Raw genomic sequence first — 16,270 nt, forward strand, 5'->3', positions numbered from 1 at the left:
TTAATCTTTGCTTCAGTCTCCTCCTCTGTAAAATGTAAATGATAATATCACCCGCCTCTCAGGGTTGTGGTGAGGATCCAGTGAGAGAATGGTTGCAAAGTACTTTGCAGGCCTGAAAATTGTCGTTGTTACGTTATCATTGTTATTGTTGTTATTGTTATCCTATGGCCTAAATTTCTGCTGGGGAAGTCAGACCCAGAGGGATGGGAAATTCTGAAAAAGTGAGATTGTTAAGATACCAATGGGAACGGTTCAAGTGAGGAGGGGAAGAAGGTTGGGCTTTTTTTTGTTTCGTTTCTGTTTTTCTGAAGACACTAAAGTGGATACACAGGGACTTGACCAACCAACTTCTATATATTCATATATATTCATATACATATATATATATATATTTTTTTTTTTTTTTTTTTGGCGAGGCAATGGGGTTAAGTGACTTGCCCACAGTCACACAGCTAGTAAGTGTTATGTGTCTGAGGCCGGATTTGAACTCAGGTCCTCCTGAATCCAGGGCCTGTGGTCTATCCACTGCACCACCTAGCTGCCCTGTCCAACTTAGATTTTTAAAAGAAACATAGAAATAGGTGCTTATCTTTACCTGGGGTGATGGGGCAGTGTGAACTGACAACAAAGAGAAAGCAAAAACTGCTCAATTTTCATATTCCGTTTTCTCTGCCAAGGTAAGTCCTATTTACACTGAGAAGAACAGAACAAAAATGGCCACAGGTATTGATACCCAAGAAAAGTAAGGAGTCCGTGAGAGAGGACCTAGCTGTCCTTGGGGCGTCTGCAGTCACCTGGCCCAGGTGAACTACATGCCTGGTTCTTGATAGATGCAATTGCCGAGGTCCTGGGAAACAGGAGAGATACCAGAGGACACGTGAAAGGCAATATCCTGATTGTCCAAAAAAAAAGAGAGAGAGAGAAGAGAACAGAGCCTGCCAGCTGTAGGCCAGTGAGCTTGACTTCAATTCTGGGGAAGATTCCAAAATGGTTCCTTGTAAGATGACTGGTGAACATCCAAAAAGGAAAGGGGTCATTACATGGAGCCAGCCTGGCTTCATGAAGAACCAGTCACACCAGACTAACCTCATTCTCTTTTTTTGATAGGGTTATTAAACTGATAGATGAGGGGAATGCTATAAATACTGTGTACCTAGGTTTTAGCAAAGCTTTTGATGCTATTGTGGAGAATATGGCGAGAGGGGGACTAGATGATAATGTAATTAGATGGATTCAGACATAAGTGTATATATAAAAGCCTAGGCAGGCCTATGGATTCCACACTGGTTGAGTAGCCAGACTCAAAAGTTGTTAATGGGGGCAGCTAGGTGGCGCAGTGGATAGAGCGCTGGCCCTGGAGTCAGGAGGACCTGGGTTCAAATCCGGCCTCAGACACATAACACTCACAAGTCATGTGACTCTGGGCAAGTCACTTAACCCCAATTGCCTCACCAAAAAAAAAACCAAAAACCCAAAGTTGTTAATAGTTCAGTGTCAGTATGCCAGGAGGATTCCAGTGGAGTATTCCAGGGACCTGAGTTTACCCCTATCCTGTTTAGCACTTTATCAGTGATCTGGATGAAGGGATAGGTGACGTTTGTTAAGTTTGCATGTGACAAGATGGAGAAGGCCTGTTGTTAGACATCACTTCTGAAAAAGATCTGGGGGGCTTAATGGACTACAAGGTTTTTTTGTTGTTGTTGTTTAAGTTGTTTCAGTCATGCCTGATTCTTTGTGTCCCCATTTGGGGTTTTCTTGGCAAAGGTACTAGAGTGGTTTGCCATTTCCTTTCTCCAGCTTATTTTACAGATAAGGAGCAACGTTAAGCCCAGGATCACATAGCTCAAAGATTTTAACTCATGAGGATGAGTCTTCCTGATTCCAGGCCCAGTGCTCTATCTGCTGTGCCACCTAGCTTCCAGCATAAGTAAATAGAGATATGATAGCCAAAAATTCAATCTAGGACTTACTAGAAATGCCTAGAAAGGCAATAAGGAAATATATTAAGCGCCTACTATGTGCCAGGCACTGGGCTAAGCACTTTACAAATACAGTCTCATGTTTTCCTCACAACAACCTTGCCGTTATTCTCCCCATTTTACAGTTGTGGAAACTTGAGGCAGGCAGAGGCTGAGTGACTGGCATAGCTCCTACGTGTCTGAGGGTGGATTTGAACTCGGGGCTTCCTGCCTCTAGATACAACACGTTACCCACTGCACATTGTTCTCTGCCTCCTCTACCTTCATCATACCTCATTTAGAGAATTGTGTTCACTTGGAGCCACCATCATTTTTAAGGGACATTAATAAGCTAGTGAGTATCTGGAGGAGGACAACCAGGATGGTGAAGATGCCGGTCTGTGTCTGTGTCATGAGAGGATCATGTGAAGGTGCTGAGGGTGTTTAGCCTGGAGGAACACAGTAGCAGTTTTCAGGTGTCCAGAGGGCTGCCTTGGGGAGAGGATCTGGTCTGTCTGGTCCTGGAGGGCAGAACCAGGAGCAAGTGGGTCAAAGTCACAATGAGGTTAGGAAAAATTGGCTGACAATTAGGTCTGTCCTTGAGAAGTGGTTTCACCGTCTTTGGGGGCTTCACGCAGAGGACACGTGACCGCATGTCACAGGTTGTAGTGGGAATTCTTCTTGCACAGTGAGCCTCTCTCCTCACAGGAGGAGAGGGCCAGTCCCCAGGGACCACTCCACCCTCCTCCATGGAAAAGTGCCAATCCCTCGGGTTCCCCTTCAGCTGCAGAACCTGTGTCTGACTGGCCTCCATTCTCTGTCCCCCACTGATGGAGGGGAGGGGTGCGAGATACTCCGCAGAGCCGCCCCATCTTTCCTGGGGGTGGTCCCCAAGGCCTGACTGGTTGTCCTCTTTCCACGACAGATCCGAGCGCCGAATCCCCAGACCATTACCTGGTGGATCACTGCATTGATGGAAGAGTCATCTTCCCAGCTACCGGCTACCTGTGCCTGGTCTGGAAAACGCTGGCACGTGCCCTGGACATGGCCATGGAAGAGATGCCTGTGGTATTTGAAGATGTCACCTTGCATCAGGCTACCATCCTGCCGAAAATCGGTGAGAGGGAAGGAGTCAGTGCAACCCTAGTCAACCTGTTCCAAAGGTCTGAGGAGGTCATCGCTGCATTCCCAAATGCCAGCACCCCTGGATTCTAGTGGGGAGGGAAATCAGATTTAAATCCTGAATCTTGTCTGTCTAAAAGACACTGTCTACCTGGTAATCTAATTAATGATTTGGGACTGGAAGTCCCAGAGGAAATCCAAGGTGTTGGTAAGGAAAAAAAGGAATCATCTGTCCCTCCTGTGCTGATCATCACTTAAAGGCTCTGCTCTGTCTCCCTTGTAGGCACTGTGTCTCTGGAAGTACGACTCATGTTGGCCTCTCGCACCTTTGAAGTGTCTGATAACAGGACCCTGATTGTGAGTGGTAAGTGAGGGATTCTCAGAGAGTGGACGCACTAGTCAGGTGACTCTGTATTTCTGAATGCTGTTCTTCCTTGGCATAGAAGCCTGTCCGGGCCTCTTGGCCCTCTCTCTCTCCTCCCGTCTGTGAGGCTTTCTCCACCGTCCTCCAGTCGTGCAGCTTTCTAACCCGTGCCATGCCAGTGTTGACTGCTCACCTGGCCCAGCGCTGACACTGTTACCTCCTTCCTCCCCCTCAACTCCACCTCTGCTTCCTCGCAGGGAAAGTATACCATTGGGAGGAGCCAGACGCCAGCATCTTCAGTTACGAGCCAGGACGGAGTCCAGCAGCCTCCGCTGCCAAGTTCAGCCTGTCCAAGGCTGATGTGTACAAAGAGCTGCGGCTTCGTGGTTACGACTACGGTCCCAACTTCCAAGGCATATTAGAAACCAACCTTGAAGGTGGGTCTGGTGGCTTGTCCCAGGAAGGCTCCCAAAGGGCCAGAACAGTCAATCAGTTGAGGGATGGGAGGGGCCCAGGCTTTTGAGTCACCTGTGCCAAGCAGGTGGAGCCAGGGGTTTGTGGGGCTGGCTGCCTCCTTTACCACAAATCCTTGACAAAGCGAGGCTCTACTTTTTGTATATCCTTTTCTCATCCACCCCCCAAACCCAGTTCCCCCAGTACTCTGGCTCTTAACGTTAGAACCTCTTATTTGCTGTTGTTCAGTCATTTTTCAGTCGTGTCCAACACTTTGTGACTCCATTTAGGGTTTTTTGGGTAAAGATACTGGAATGGTTTGCTGTTGCCTTCTCTAACTCATTTTATAGGTGAGGAAACTGAGGCAAGCAGGGTTAAGTGACTTGCCCAGGGTCACACAGCTAGGAAATATCTGAGGCTAGATTTTAACTCAGGAACATGAGTCTTCCTGACTCTAGGCCCAGCATTCTGTCCACTGCACCACCTAGTTGTCCAGAGTTTCTTATTAGGACAATCATTTTGGATTGAGGGGTTACTCAAGGGGTGCTGGTTAGGTCCTATGTCCTCCATTGCAACCTTGTAAGCTCCTGCAAGGCAGGGACTGCCTTTTGCCTCTTTTTGTATGCCCAGTGCTTAGCCCAACACATAGTAGGTGCTTAATAAATGTTTATTGATTGATTATTGATAGGTGAGACAGGGTGGGCTTCATATTTTATATGACATTATCCAAAACAAATATTTTGCCCCAAACTGGCCCTTTTCCCTATGTATCTCAGGGTGGACAAAAACAATGTTAATAGAGAGTTCTGTAGTTTGGGGACTCTCCTCATGGGGAGTAAAAAAACAAAAACAGGCTCACTAAGTCAAAGAGAGGGACCCTATTGAAGACATGTTGCTGGAGCAGCTGTTGTAGGTACCAAGGTGCTGCTGAGTGCGAGGGGGATGGGTAAAAGGGGGACGTAGGACTGAGCTGGGAACGTAATGGGCTTCTGGGAGCATCCTAGCAGCCTGTGTAGCGTCGGGGTCTGGAACCTCTCGAACTGAGGCTACGCGAACGAGCCCTTCTCGCTGCCGCAGGGAACCTGGGAAAGCTGCTATGGAAGGACAATTGGGTGACCTTCCTGGACACTATGCTGCAAGTCTCCATCATGGGGGACTCTCAGCGCAGCCTCCGCCTCCCAACCCGCATCACCTCCATTCACATCGACCCTGCCACCCACCAGCAGAAAGTGTATCAGCACCAGGAAGAGACACAAGGTAGCCCCTGGCCTCTTTGTTCCGTTTTGTGGGATCAAGACTCTTCATGCATGGTTGAGGGGTGCAGTGGGGTAAGCAGGTACACATGTGGTGGTGGGAGGGCCCCAGACTGGAGGGGGAGGGCTCGGCACTGAGGCTCGATGGACCCTGGGGCTACATACCAAGGCCATGCCAACGCTGCCCCCTCAGCAAACCTCATTGTCCCAACCCCCTGCAGTGGCAGATGTCTGGGTGGACTCCTGCTTAAGTTACACAGTGGCCGGCGGTGTCCTGATGTCACGGCTACATGCCTCTGTGGCCCCTCGGAAACAGCAGGAGCAGCATGTGCCCATCCTGGAAAAATTCTGTTTTGTGCCTCATCTGGAGAGTGATTGCTTGGCCAGCAACGCCGAGCTTCAGGGAGAGCTGCAGCAGTGTAAAGGTGAGGAGACCGGGGGTCTTCCAACGTGGACACTGAGGGAGCTGGGCGGACGGGGGACCGGAGGGGTCAGAAAGGAAGAAACGGAGATAGATGCTGAAAAATAAGAAACTCAGAGGTAGGAAAGAGAAGGTAAAGTCACCCTATCTCAGAATACAAGAATGCAGGGCCTCCTTTTAAAGCCTGAGAGATCTGAACTAAACATTCCCAATTTCCTCAGTCATTCCTTAGAGGACTTGGTGTTCAGGACCCTGATCACCCTCCCAGGAACACTTTGGTTTGTCCGCCTCTCTCTCAAACCATGGTGCCCAGAACAGTCACCTCCCTTGTTGTGAACTTTCCGCCTCACTGATGCTGGGTCGCTTTGGGGACAAGCCATATAAATGCTCATGTCTTGGCACATGCACCGCCATTAAGCTGGTGCTTCCCCATTCCTGTACTTCTGGGACTGGTGTTCTGGACCCAAGCACAGGACTTAAGATTCATCTCATAGGGGCCCAGCTAGGTGGTGCAGTAGGTAGAACTCCAGCCTTGGAGTCAGGAGGACCTGAGTTCGAATCCGGCCTCAGATACTTGACACTTATTAGCTGTGTGACACTGGGCAAGTCAGTTAACCCTGATTGCCTCACCCCCCAAAAAAAACAGGCAAAAAAAAAAAAAGATTCATCTCATAGGGAGCCATCCATCCAGCCTGTCAAGACCTTTCTTAATCTGGAGCCCGTCTCATATTGTTAGTGCTTCCTTCCCAGCTTGGTGCTGTGCCCAGGTTTGCTATGTGGTCTTTCTGAGACTTCAGGAGTTTTAAAATGAACAGGCGGAAGGACTTCCTGACAGTTTTAGTTCGGGTCATCTGCATCTGTTGAGGTTAAATTGGACGCAGAAAAGTTTAGATAATTCGCAGGTGACGTCCTGGGTTTTTCAGAGAAGAAACGACACCCTCGTGGTGATGTGTCTGCTGGAGCCGTGACAGTGGGTGGCCTGGAGCCCAGCTCGGACCCATTGACCTTCATGCTCATTTTCTAGAATGAGGAGAGGCGCTAGAAGCAGGTTTCTTCTGCTCCTCTTCGAGAAGCAGTGTGAGGTAGCGGGGAGAGGTGCCTGCTTTTCCCCATGTCTTCCCAGGACATCTGAGCATACTCTCAGTGTGACTCAGAAAGCAGGGTATAAGTCATCCCCTTGCCTCATTTGTAAATGGGGAAACTGAAGCCTGAGAAGGCAGAAACTTAGCCCAGTTAGCACAGCAAGTCAAATTGGCAGCTGTTCTGGAGTGAAAGACAGCCCAGCCCCATACCTTGTTAAGGATCCAGGGCCTTGTCCCCCGCCACCCCCTACGTGGAAGCCCCGGCCTTGCCTCACTTATCCCCCGCTCCTTGCAGGCCTGATCCAGAAACTGCAGACCAAGGTGGCTCAGCACGGGGTGAAGCTCTCCGTGCCAGACCTCCCCGGGGCGCAGGCTGCTCCCTCCAAGGACCCCCCACAGAAGGGGCTGCCCTATCTCCTGGCAGCTGCCTCCCAGCTGCAGCTCAATGGAAACCTGTCTGTGGAGCTGGGGCAGGTGGTAGCTCAGGAGTGGCGGCATTTGCAGGAGGACCACCTGCTGGCAGGGCTGCTGGACTCCCTGGAGCTGAAGGCCTGTGTGGACACGGCCCTGGAAAACAGCTCCAGTCACCAGATAAAGGTGGTGGAGGCAAGTATGGCACCCCAGCTAGGGTGAGGGTGTCTGTGGCAGGCACGGTGGGACGCTAAAGATGGATGGCAGAAGGGGAAGGGAAGCCCGGGGAGGGCCCATGGCCAGGATTGATTTACTCTGTGTCTCTCCCTCCATAAGGGAAAATCAATAAGCTTCAGGCTTATTCAGACCCTCCCCCCAATATGTTTCCTTGAAAACTTAACCTCAGACAGCAGTATGACCAACTAAATGGACTTAGTGACCATGTGCGTTTAAACTAATTTACCACTTAAAGTATGATGATTTTTCACTCATGAGGGCATCAAGGTCTCCATTGATATGCTTTACAGGGGATCCATTCTTGTCCATCTTCTCTGTGGATTACTTATGGCCCACTTTGAATTCCTACTTATTTCTGTCTGCCCCGGGCCCCCTCTCTTTGCTGCTCAGCCATTAGTGGGTTCCAGGAGACAAAGAATGTCCGAGCTAGAAGGATTCTTATCTTTAGAAAGGGAGATCATTTTGTCTGACACCTCATCTTACAGGGGAGGAAACTGAGGCCCTGAGAGAAGAAGGGACTTATGGGGCAGCTAGGTGGTGTAGTGGTTAGAGTACCCTGAAGTCAGGAAGACCTGAGTTCAAATGTGGCCTCAGACCAAAACATTTGACATTTACTAGCTGTGTGACCCTGGGCAAGTCACTTAACCCCAATTGCCTTAAAAAAAAAATAGAAGAAGGGACTTAACCAAGATAACACAGAACTGGTCAGCCACAGAGTGAGGAGTAGAACCCGCGTCCCCTGTTCTCTAAGGCAGTGGCTTTTTCCACCCTCAAGTCTCCGAGAGAATGCCAACTCTTCAACATTGACCAAGAGGGGCTATAAATAGGAAGATAATCTGTGGTAAAAACAGAAATTAGACCTTGTATGACACATGGTGAAGACAGTTGGCATGGTTTGGGTTACGTGGGCTGTTGGCTTTGTTCCATCAGAGTGGCTACTCAGGAGCTAAGTGGGTAGACACTAAGTTCCTTGTGGTCAGTGACTGTGTACTCTGCCCCTTTGGTAAACCCCACACCAGTCTAGCACAATCCTAGGCACATAGCAGACACTCAGTAAATACTTGGCTAGCTGAGCATTTGACACGTGAAAATCAGTGAAAACTTCCTGAAGGAGATAGTGAGATAGCTTTCAGAAGAATCTGGTGACCTGGTGACCTCTGGAGACAGAGACAGGGTGACAGCTGCCGACACAGTCCAGACAGTGGCCAGTCCAGGGGCAGAAAGGGAGGCTGAGAAAGTGCCTTTCCCTTCCCTGTCACTCACCCCTCTTCTCTTCTTTGGATTTCAAAGGTTCTGGCTGGAGATGGCCACCTGTACTCCCGCATCCCTGGCATCCTCAACAGCCAGCCCATGCTCCAGGTGGGCTATGTCGCCACTGACCGGCAGTCCACATCCCTGGAAGGTCAGCAGGCTCAATTACAACAGCAGGGCATCTCCCTGGGCCAGTGGGACCCAGACGAGCCTGCCCCTGACAGCCTTCATGGCACTGACCTCCTGGTGTGTAACTGTACCATCGCTGCCCTGAGGGATCCCGCCACTGCCCTGAGCCACATGGGAGCCGTCATCAAGGACGGGGGATTTCTGCTGCTGCATACTCTCCTCAGAGGCGAGACCTTGGGGGAGATAGTTGCCTTCCTTACCTCCTCCAACCAGCATCAGAGACAGAGCCTTCTGAGCCAGGTGAGGGTTATGGTGGTGGTTTTGTGATTCTGTAATGCTCCCTCCTGACCTTCCCAACCAAAGACCATCAATTACTACTATCTCTTTCTAGGCCTTGGTAATCCATCATGGGATTACATTGTTTCTCCCTAAACTGATTTTCTTTTTGTTTGTCTGACCTTCCCTTCAGGGATCTTTATAGCACTCTCAATGACACACCCTGGAGAACACAGGGCCTTTTTTTATCAGTGGGAGGCAGGGGACATCTGATCAAAGGTCCAGCAGGACGATGAGTCTGTCATGGGAGTGTGTGCGACAGACTGCAGAAGGGAGAGACTGGAGGCAGGAAGGGAAACGCATCAGGTTCTTAGGATAGTCCAGGGGAGAGGTGATGAGGCTCAGGAATGGGGTGTAGGTGAAGGAACAAAAATTCAGCTCTCATTTCAAAGGGACATTGGACAGAGAAAGATTGATGATGATGACAGCTAATATTTTAAGTTACTTTAAGATTTGCAAAGCTCTTCATGTGTCTCTTTTCTTTGAAGAATGAGTGAAATGGTCTCAGAAGAATTCTGTCTTCACAAACTCATCTCCAAACTGCATGACACCCCACCCTGGGGAAACTGAGCCACCCCAAAGCAGGATGGGCACACCCTGAAGATCAAGGGCAGAGTGACCAGAGATTTGGGCCACTGCTATACCCTTTTCTCCCCTAGGAAATACAAACCGAGAGTTCCTTCCCACTGGCCCCTCAACCCTCCTCCAAATAAGAGAGAAACCATCTCTAGCTGCCAACAGGGCTCACAGATAAATGGGAGCTAGAAAGAGCCCTAGGGACTACACAAGTGATCCATTGCTGGGATCACTTTTTTCTGTTTGGGGAACTTTGTTCTTTTTCTAGCTTTTGTTATAAAAGCTGTATCCCCACTTCTCTGGCCCCAGTTAGGGGGAGGAGGGGCATCTGTTCTCAGTGACGTCAGACAGAGGGAAGAGTACCTGACCCTGACCAGGAAAGGAGAGCTCTTTTGTGTCTCAGACCAGGAGGTTGCGTCCATTTGTGGGGACCACTGTGTTGTAGCAGGGCCTCTGACCTAATGGGGTCTGATATTGTGGTGATCGCCCCGTCAGTGGCACCAAACCAAAGAGAATGATATCCCCCTGTAAACTAATATAGAGGAAGAGGCAGTCTCGAGGCTAAGGAGGATCAGTTAGGGCAGTGGGGTGCAGCTTTCTTCTGCATTAATCCCAATGGAGGGAAAACAGGAGAACAAAGGCAATGTATAGTACTGTAGAAGTGTGGAAGCAAAAAAAATGAAGAGAGCTTCCCCAAGTTGCAATAGCAGCAACTTATTTATGGGCCAAAAGGCTTTAAGATCCTTAATGAATCCAGAGAGTACAGCAGTTGATTGGTTTCCAAGTCCCTCTGCATTGGTCAGGGAAGTACCCCTGCCCAGGTGTATAGCCAAGCTCCTGTGGACCTCTGGTGTGGTCTGAGATGCCCACACATACACTCACCTGCTAACGTCATCCTGGGCCGTGATGGAATTGCTCGGGCATTTGCCTTTTTCTCTGCACCCCTTCTCACCCACCATGTGCCCGGAGATCACTGGACCAGGGGAACTCAGGCAGTTAACAAGCCGCAGGGAGCAAGGCTTTCAAGGGGACAGGCCAGTGCCAGGAACCATTGGGAGCCCAGAGTTAAAAAGCAACAGGAATTTATTAGTATTATTATTATTATTTCCTTTTAAGCAGGGAGTAGGTCCAGGAATAACAGATCAAAGGCCTGGTGTGGCAGTGGGATTTGAGGACATGGTGAGAAGAATGAAGGAGAAAAATGCCGCCCTAGCCAGCCCTGTCACAGCACAGGGTGATGTCATACTGAAGAACCAGAGAGCCAGAGAGGCTTTCACTGCTGAGAGGAGAACAGCATCAGAATGTGTGACTTGAAGACAGAGGAAGGAAAACTTAGGGAGTTAGCACTGAGATGAAGAAGCAGAGGACAAGGGACAGGGACCTTGCTGCACCTCCCACCCTGCCCCCGCCTCCATTTAAAGGCTCAGAACCCTTTTTTTGTGAGCTCCTTGAGGACAGGGACTGTCTTTTGCCTCTTCCAGTGCTTAGCACAGTGACCGACACATGGTAGGTTCTTAATAAATGTTGATTGATTGATTCTAAGCATCTGTGAAGAAACTGTGAAGAACTGGGGAAGCTCGAGAGGTGGGGGACACCCCCATCAGCATCATGTCCTGCAGAGGTTAAGGGAGAAGAGGCAGTGCTTCATGGACTGTCCGCTCCCCCTGGCCCGGCCCTACCTGTTCCTCATCTCTCCTGGCAGGCCGAGTGGGAGAATGTGTTCCAGAAGGCTTCCTTGCACCTGGTGGGGCTGAAAAAGTCCTTCTATGGCTCTGCTATTTTCCTGTGCCGCCGGCAAGCCCCTCCCCAGAGCCCCATCTTCTTGCACGTGGAGGATACTCACTACAAATGGGTGGACTCCTTAAAGGTGAGTGGCTTGTTTGGGTCCCTAGCTCCTTGAGGTAGGCTCTGATGAGCATAACGTTGATGGGGAAGCCAGATTGCTACGTACTTTGTTTGGTCCCTGTGTTCAAATAGGTCCTTTCCTACTTGAGGAAAATTTATTTTCCTTCCCTGGACTTCTCTTACAGACCATTCTGGCAGAGTCTTCCAACCAACCAGTGTGGCTGATGGCGGCTGGCTGTGCCACCTCCGGTGTTGTGGGGATGGTGACCTGTCTCCGAAAAGAACCAGGCGGGCAGAGAATCCGGTATGGAAAGATGCCAGCGCACTTGCTGAGGTATCTTCTCTGTCTCCCTTCCCTCCCACCCCAGGCAGCCCACCCTGACTCTACTCTTTTAACTCTTTCAGGTGTGTCTTGGTATCCAACTTCAATTCCTCCTCCACCATCCCCCAAATCAGCCCATCCACCAAAGAGATGCAGCAGCTCTTACAAGGGGACTTGGTGATGAATGTGTACCGCGATGGAAAATGGGGGGCCTTCCGCCACCTCCCACTGAAAGAAGGTGACATTCCCCCTCCCTTCTCCTCTCCCTCTATCTACCTCTAAGATATTATCCACACACACACCACCCCTCCCTTAGGCTGAGCTCCCTGGGCCCTGGGGAGCAACTTGACCCAATTCCATCTCCAGTTTGGTTGCTCAGAAGGGAGAGAGGTGAGATATATCATGAAATATGAAAGAGATTTGGGATGGAAGTTTTGGGGTCACACTCCACCCCTCTACTCCAGGGTTATTCATGTGGCCACATCTGTGTCTTTGGAAAAAAAAACAAACCTCTCGTCACTCAGCCAGCCCCCTCACAGCTGGACTCCTTTTGTTCCTCTTACTCCCACCAGGCAAACCCACGATGCAGACAGAGCATGCCTTTGTCAACGTCTTGACCCGAGGGGACCTTTCTTCCATCAGCTGGGTGTGTTCCCCACTGCGCTACGCCCAGCCTACTGGCCCCAGCTCACAACTCTGCAAGATCTACTATGCCTCACTCAACTTCCGGGACATCATGCTGGCCACTGGCAAACTGTCCCCTGATGCCATCCCAGGTGCACAGACCCAGCAAATCCAAGGGGCTTGGCTTGGGCCCCTGGGGAGTCATTTTGACAAATGTGACTAGGGCTGACCAGCCATAAAGCATACATGGTCATGAGCCCAGCAAAGCAAACTGCTTTGCAGTATAGGAAGATCAGGGGACTGTCAGGGCATAGCAGCAGCTAAAGCATTTGGCTAGCAGAGGAGAGGGTGGAGAGTGGTGGTGCTAACCCTTCTCCATGGCCCTCCCCCCAGCACAAGCCAAGAGGACTGCTTCTAGAACCTGTATTCCTTGTAGCTATATAGGGAAGAATCTTTCTTGGCTCCAGTTATCACTCACTGGTAGGACAGAACTATCATGAAAGAGAAGTAAAAGGGAAAGTAATTCCTCCAAAGAGATAAGAATGGTGTCCTGAGTTTTGAGTTGAGAGGTTGGAAACCTTCCTAAGTATTTCCTAACACAGAGAGGCTAAGTAGCATTATTTCGCCTCCTCATCTGTCCCCGGAGCTCATATTCCTGCTCCCTAACAGCCAAGGATTTGGCGAAAAGAAGTCAGTGATTTTTTTTTTCCAAACTTGCAAAAGTGACCAATCTCTCTTCCCTTTCTGGAATAGAAACTAGTAGAGTTTTTAAAACCCAAGAGGCAATATAGCAACAGCAGACAGGAGATAAAAGTAGGACAGTGAAAAGCTGTCCCTGAGAGGAATGGCCCAGCCCAGGGTAAAGGAGATGAGCTGGGCACTAGCTCTGTGTATGGGACTCAACAAAATCTGCCCTTCACGCCTAGGGAAATGGGCCAACCGGGACTGTATGATGGGCATGGAGTTCTCAGGTCAAGATGCTACAGGCAAACGGGTGATGGGTCTGGTGCCTGCTGAAGGCCTGGCCACTTCAGTACTCCTTTCCCCAGACTTCCTTTGGGATGTGCCAGCCAACTGGTAAGTTCGTTTGAGTGCCATGGACACGAGGTAGGAAGATGTCTAGGGAACCAAGTTTATAGATATCTCATCTGGAGCAGAGGGTGAAGACAAGTGTTGTAAGGCAAAAGAGGGTATGGAGGAATAACTGCTGCTGTAGGCTTTAGTACTTCCGAGACCACTCATGGGGGTCAAGAAAGCAGATAAGGAAAAGGCCAACATGGAATGGGGTGGGGGGGACATAGGGGACTAACCCAGCAGTCACTTCTGCATCTGATCCTTCTTCCCTTTGGCATCCCCATCTTCAGGACTCTGGAACAGGCTGCGTCTGTGCCTGTTGTCTATACCACAGCCTACTACTCGCTGGTGGTCCGTGGGGGCATAAAAAGGGGAGAGACGGTGCTCATCCACTCTGGCTCTGGGGGTGTTGGCCAGGCTGCCATTGCAATTGCTCTGAGCATGAATTGCCGAGTCTTTACCACCGTGGGTAAGAGCCATGTCCCTCCCTGCCCCTGGTTCTCTATCCCTTTTTCCCTCCTACCATGCCTGTCACATGTACTCTGTTTTTTTCCATCTTGTTCCCACTTGAAATGCTCTTTGAATACTTGCCTGCTATGGTTCCGAGTGCAGGCTAGTCAGCCCCAGAAAAGACCCCTTCCCCTTCCCTCCTCTGAAGAGGGGCCAGGAGAAATGGGTGTTTTATCTATGGTATTACTAGGACTCAGACTTGGTCAGCTGTTGGAGCCAAAACCAGAACCAGGTCTTTTTCCCCTCTTATCTAACTGAAATCCCTGGTTTTTCTCAGTGTTGGTTTCAGAACTTTGAATTGTCAGTATCATGGAAAGCACCTCCATTGCCATCTCCCCACCCTGGCACCTGCCCTTATGTTTGAAGCAGCTGTGTTCCAGGTCCTTCCCTGCTATGTCCTGGATTCCTTCAGTCTTCTGGGATAAAATCCCTCTCTCTAAAAAGTTCTTTCTTTGAGTCTGAGCTCCTCAAGGGCAGGAACTGTATGCACTATGCAGCATCCCCTGCCTCAGGCTGAACAGCGGACATGCCTCCTCAGGGTCAGCTGAGAAGCGGGCCTACCTCCAGGCCAGATTCCCCAAGCTTGATGCCACCAGTTTTGCCAATTCACGGAACACATCATTTGAACAACATGTGCTGAAACACACTGGAGGAAAAGGTGAGCCCAGGACCCCAAGGTTGGGGAAAGATTCATGCCCACAAAATGTGGAACAAAGTGGGAGAAAACCTCAGCTATCCTGTGAAGTATGATTTCTTAAGAGAAGGGCACTTTCTTCTTCCTAAGATGGGCAGTCAGAAGCCATCAGCTAGTTGAGACACTGCCTAGCATGAGCCCCTTCTTTTACAGCTGGGTATACTGAGACCCAGAGAGAGGTTTCAGGGGATTAGAAGGACTGGACAGCCTGTGGTGGGTCAGGACCAGAGGCTGATGCTAGAATCTCTTCCCCCATTCCAGGAGTAGACCTCGTCCTGAATTCTCTGGCGGAGGAGAAGCTACAGGCCAGTGTTCGGTGTTTGGCTCAGCATGGTCGCTTCCTAGAAATTGGAAAATTTGATCTGTCAAACAACCATGCCCTAGGTAAGCTGTAGGCTACAAGGGTGCAGGCTCCAAAGACATTTCCCCTTGGTGAAGTGAGGGGATAACAAGGTGGGAGTGTCACAGCAGGGCCTAGACTTGGTCCCCATTGAACCTGAGGGGGAGGGTGCTACCATCACCCATCACCATTTCTCTGCCTTTATGGCAGGTGACATGAGGATGAGATGACTCTCACATGCTTCTCCCTCCTTCCCCCCCACCCCCAGGAATGGCTGTCTTCCTAAAGAATGTGGCCTTCCATGGGATCCTGCTGGATGCCCTCTTTGAAGAAGGAAATGATGACTGGAAGCAGGTAGCAGAACTGCTGAAGGCAGGCATCCAGAGTGGCGTGGTCCAGCCCCTAAAGTGCACCGTCTTTGGAAGGGAGCAGGTCGAAGATGCCTTCCGCTACATGGCCCAAGGGAAACACATTGGCAAAGTAGTCATCAAGGTAAAGGAACTGGTGGGAGCTCCTCCATAGGAAAGGACAATGTCCAGGGTATTCCAGGAGAGTAACTGTCTTAGGGGCTAACTCATTGAGAAAGGGAGAGCATCCTTGCATAGTCTTCTCAGGCCAAAAGGAGACTGAGGTGCCAACTGGTTCTATTGCCACTTGGCATCTCCCCTATTTCTCAAGCTTTCCAGGGAAAAATCCCATAAATCCATTCCAGGCTTCCAGTCAAGAAGTTCAACATCAGGTCTTAGCTGAATCCTTCCTGTTAAAATGTAGACCCAGTAATTTCCTGACCATTCATTTTCTTGAGGAAGGCAATTCTAATAGCTCTCAGCACTCCTCCTGGGGCTCATTACTGCACTTTCCTTTGACTTGTATAAAAAGCTCAGTCTTGGGGTCTCTGCCTGCTGAAAGGTGTAACTGCTCAGAATCCTCAGCTCTGGGGCCATAGTTGTGGGACAGAGAGTGGTGGAGGGGAGGCTAAAAAAGAGTGAACAATCCACCTCCTACAGTGTATGTGTGTGTGTGGCGGGGGGAACAGGTCCAAGAAGAAGAGAAGCAAGCTGTGATGAAAGGGGCAAAGCCCAATCTGATCTCGGCCATTTCCAAGACATTTTGCCCCAACTATAAGTCCTACATCATCACAGGAGGACTTGGTGGCTTTGGGCTTGAATTAGCTCAATGGCTCATTCTTCGAGGGGCTGAGAAACTTGTTCTGACATCACGTTCAGGCATTCGGACAGGTATGTGGAAGTGTGTGTGTGTGTGTGTGT

General features: G+C 50.0%; 1 protein-coding gene across 1 annotated transcript in view; it reads left to right on the forward strand.

Moving 5' to 3' along the window:
* Positions 1–16,270, forward strand: part of FASN (fatty acid synthase) — a 58,725-nt gene that overhangs the window by 31,877 nt on the left and 10,578 nt on the right. Inside the window, exons 17-33 of the mRNA XM_027872997.1 lie at positions 2,884–3,075; positions 3,364–3,444; positions 3,702–3,881; positions 4,975–5,154; positions 5,372–5,575; positions 6,949–7,259; positions 8,592–8,981; positions 11,296–11,460; positions 11,624–11,742; positions 11,844–11,998; positions 12,333–12,536; positions 13,311–13,461; positions 13,749–13,927; positions 14,507–14,626; positions 14,924–15,046; positions 15,271–15,494; positions 16,039–16,240. Coding sequence (XP_027728798.1) covers positions 2,884–3,075; positions 3,364–3,444; positions 3,702–3,881; positions 4,975–5,154; positions 5,372–5,575; positions 6,949–7,259; positions 8,592–8,981; positions 11,296–11,460; positions 11,624–11,742; positions 11,844–11,998; positions 12,333–12,536; positions 13,311–13,461; positions 13,749–13,927; positions 14,507–14,626; positions 14,924–15,046; positions 15,271–15,494; positions 16,039–16,240 — 3,180 coding nt within the window. The remainder of the gene's footprint in view (positions 1–2,883; positions 3,076–3,363; positions 3,445–3,701; positions 3,882–4,974; positions 5,155–5,371; positions 5,576–6,948; positions 7,260–8,591; positions 8,982–11,295; positions 11,461–11,623; positions 11,743–11,843; positions 11,999–12,332; positions 12,537–13,310; positions 13,462–13,748; positions 13,928–14,506; positions 14,627–14,923; positions 15,047–15,270; positions 15,495–16,038; positions 16,241–16,270) is intronic.

The sequence above is a fragment of the Vombatus ursinus genome, unplaced genomic scaffold (genome assembly GCF_900497805.2).
Source record: "Vombatus ursinus unplaced genomic scaffold, bare-nosed wombat genome assembly UNPS02014801.1, whole genome shotgun sequence".
Taxonomy (NCBI): domain Eukaryota; kingdom Metazoa; phylum Chordata; class Mammalia; order Diprotodontia; family Vombatidae; genus Vombatus; species Vombatus ursinus.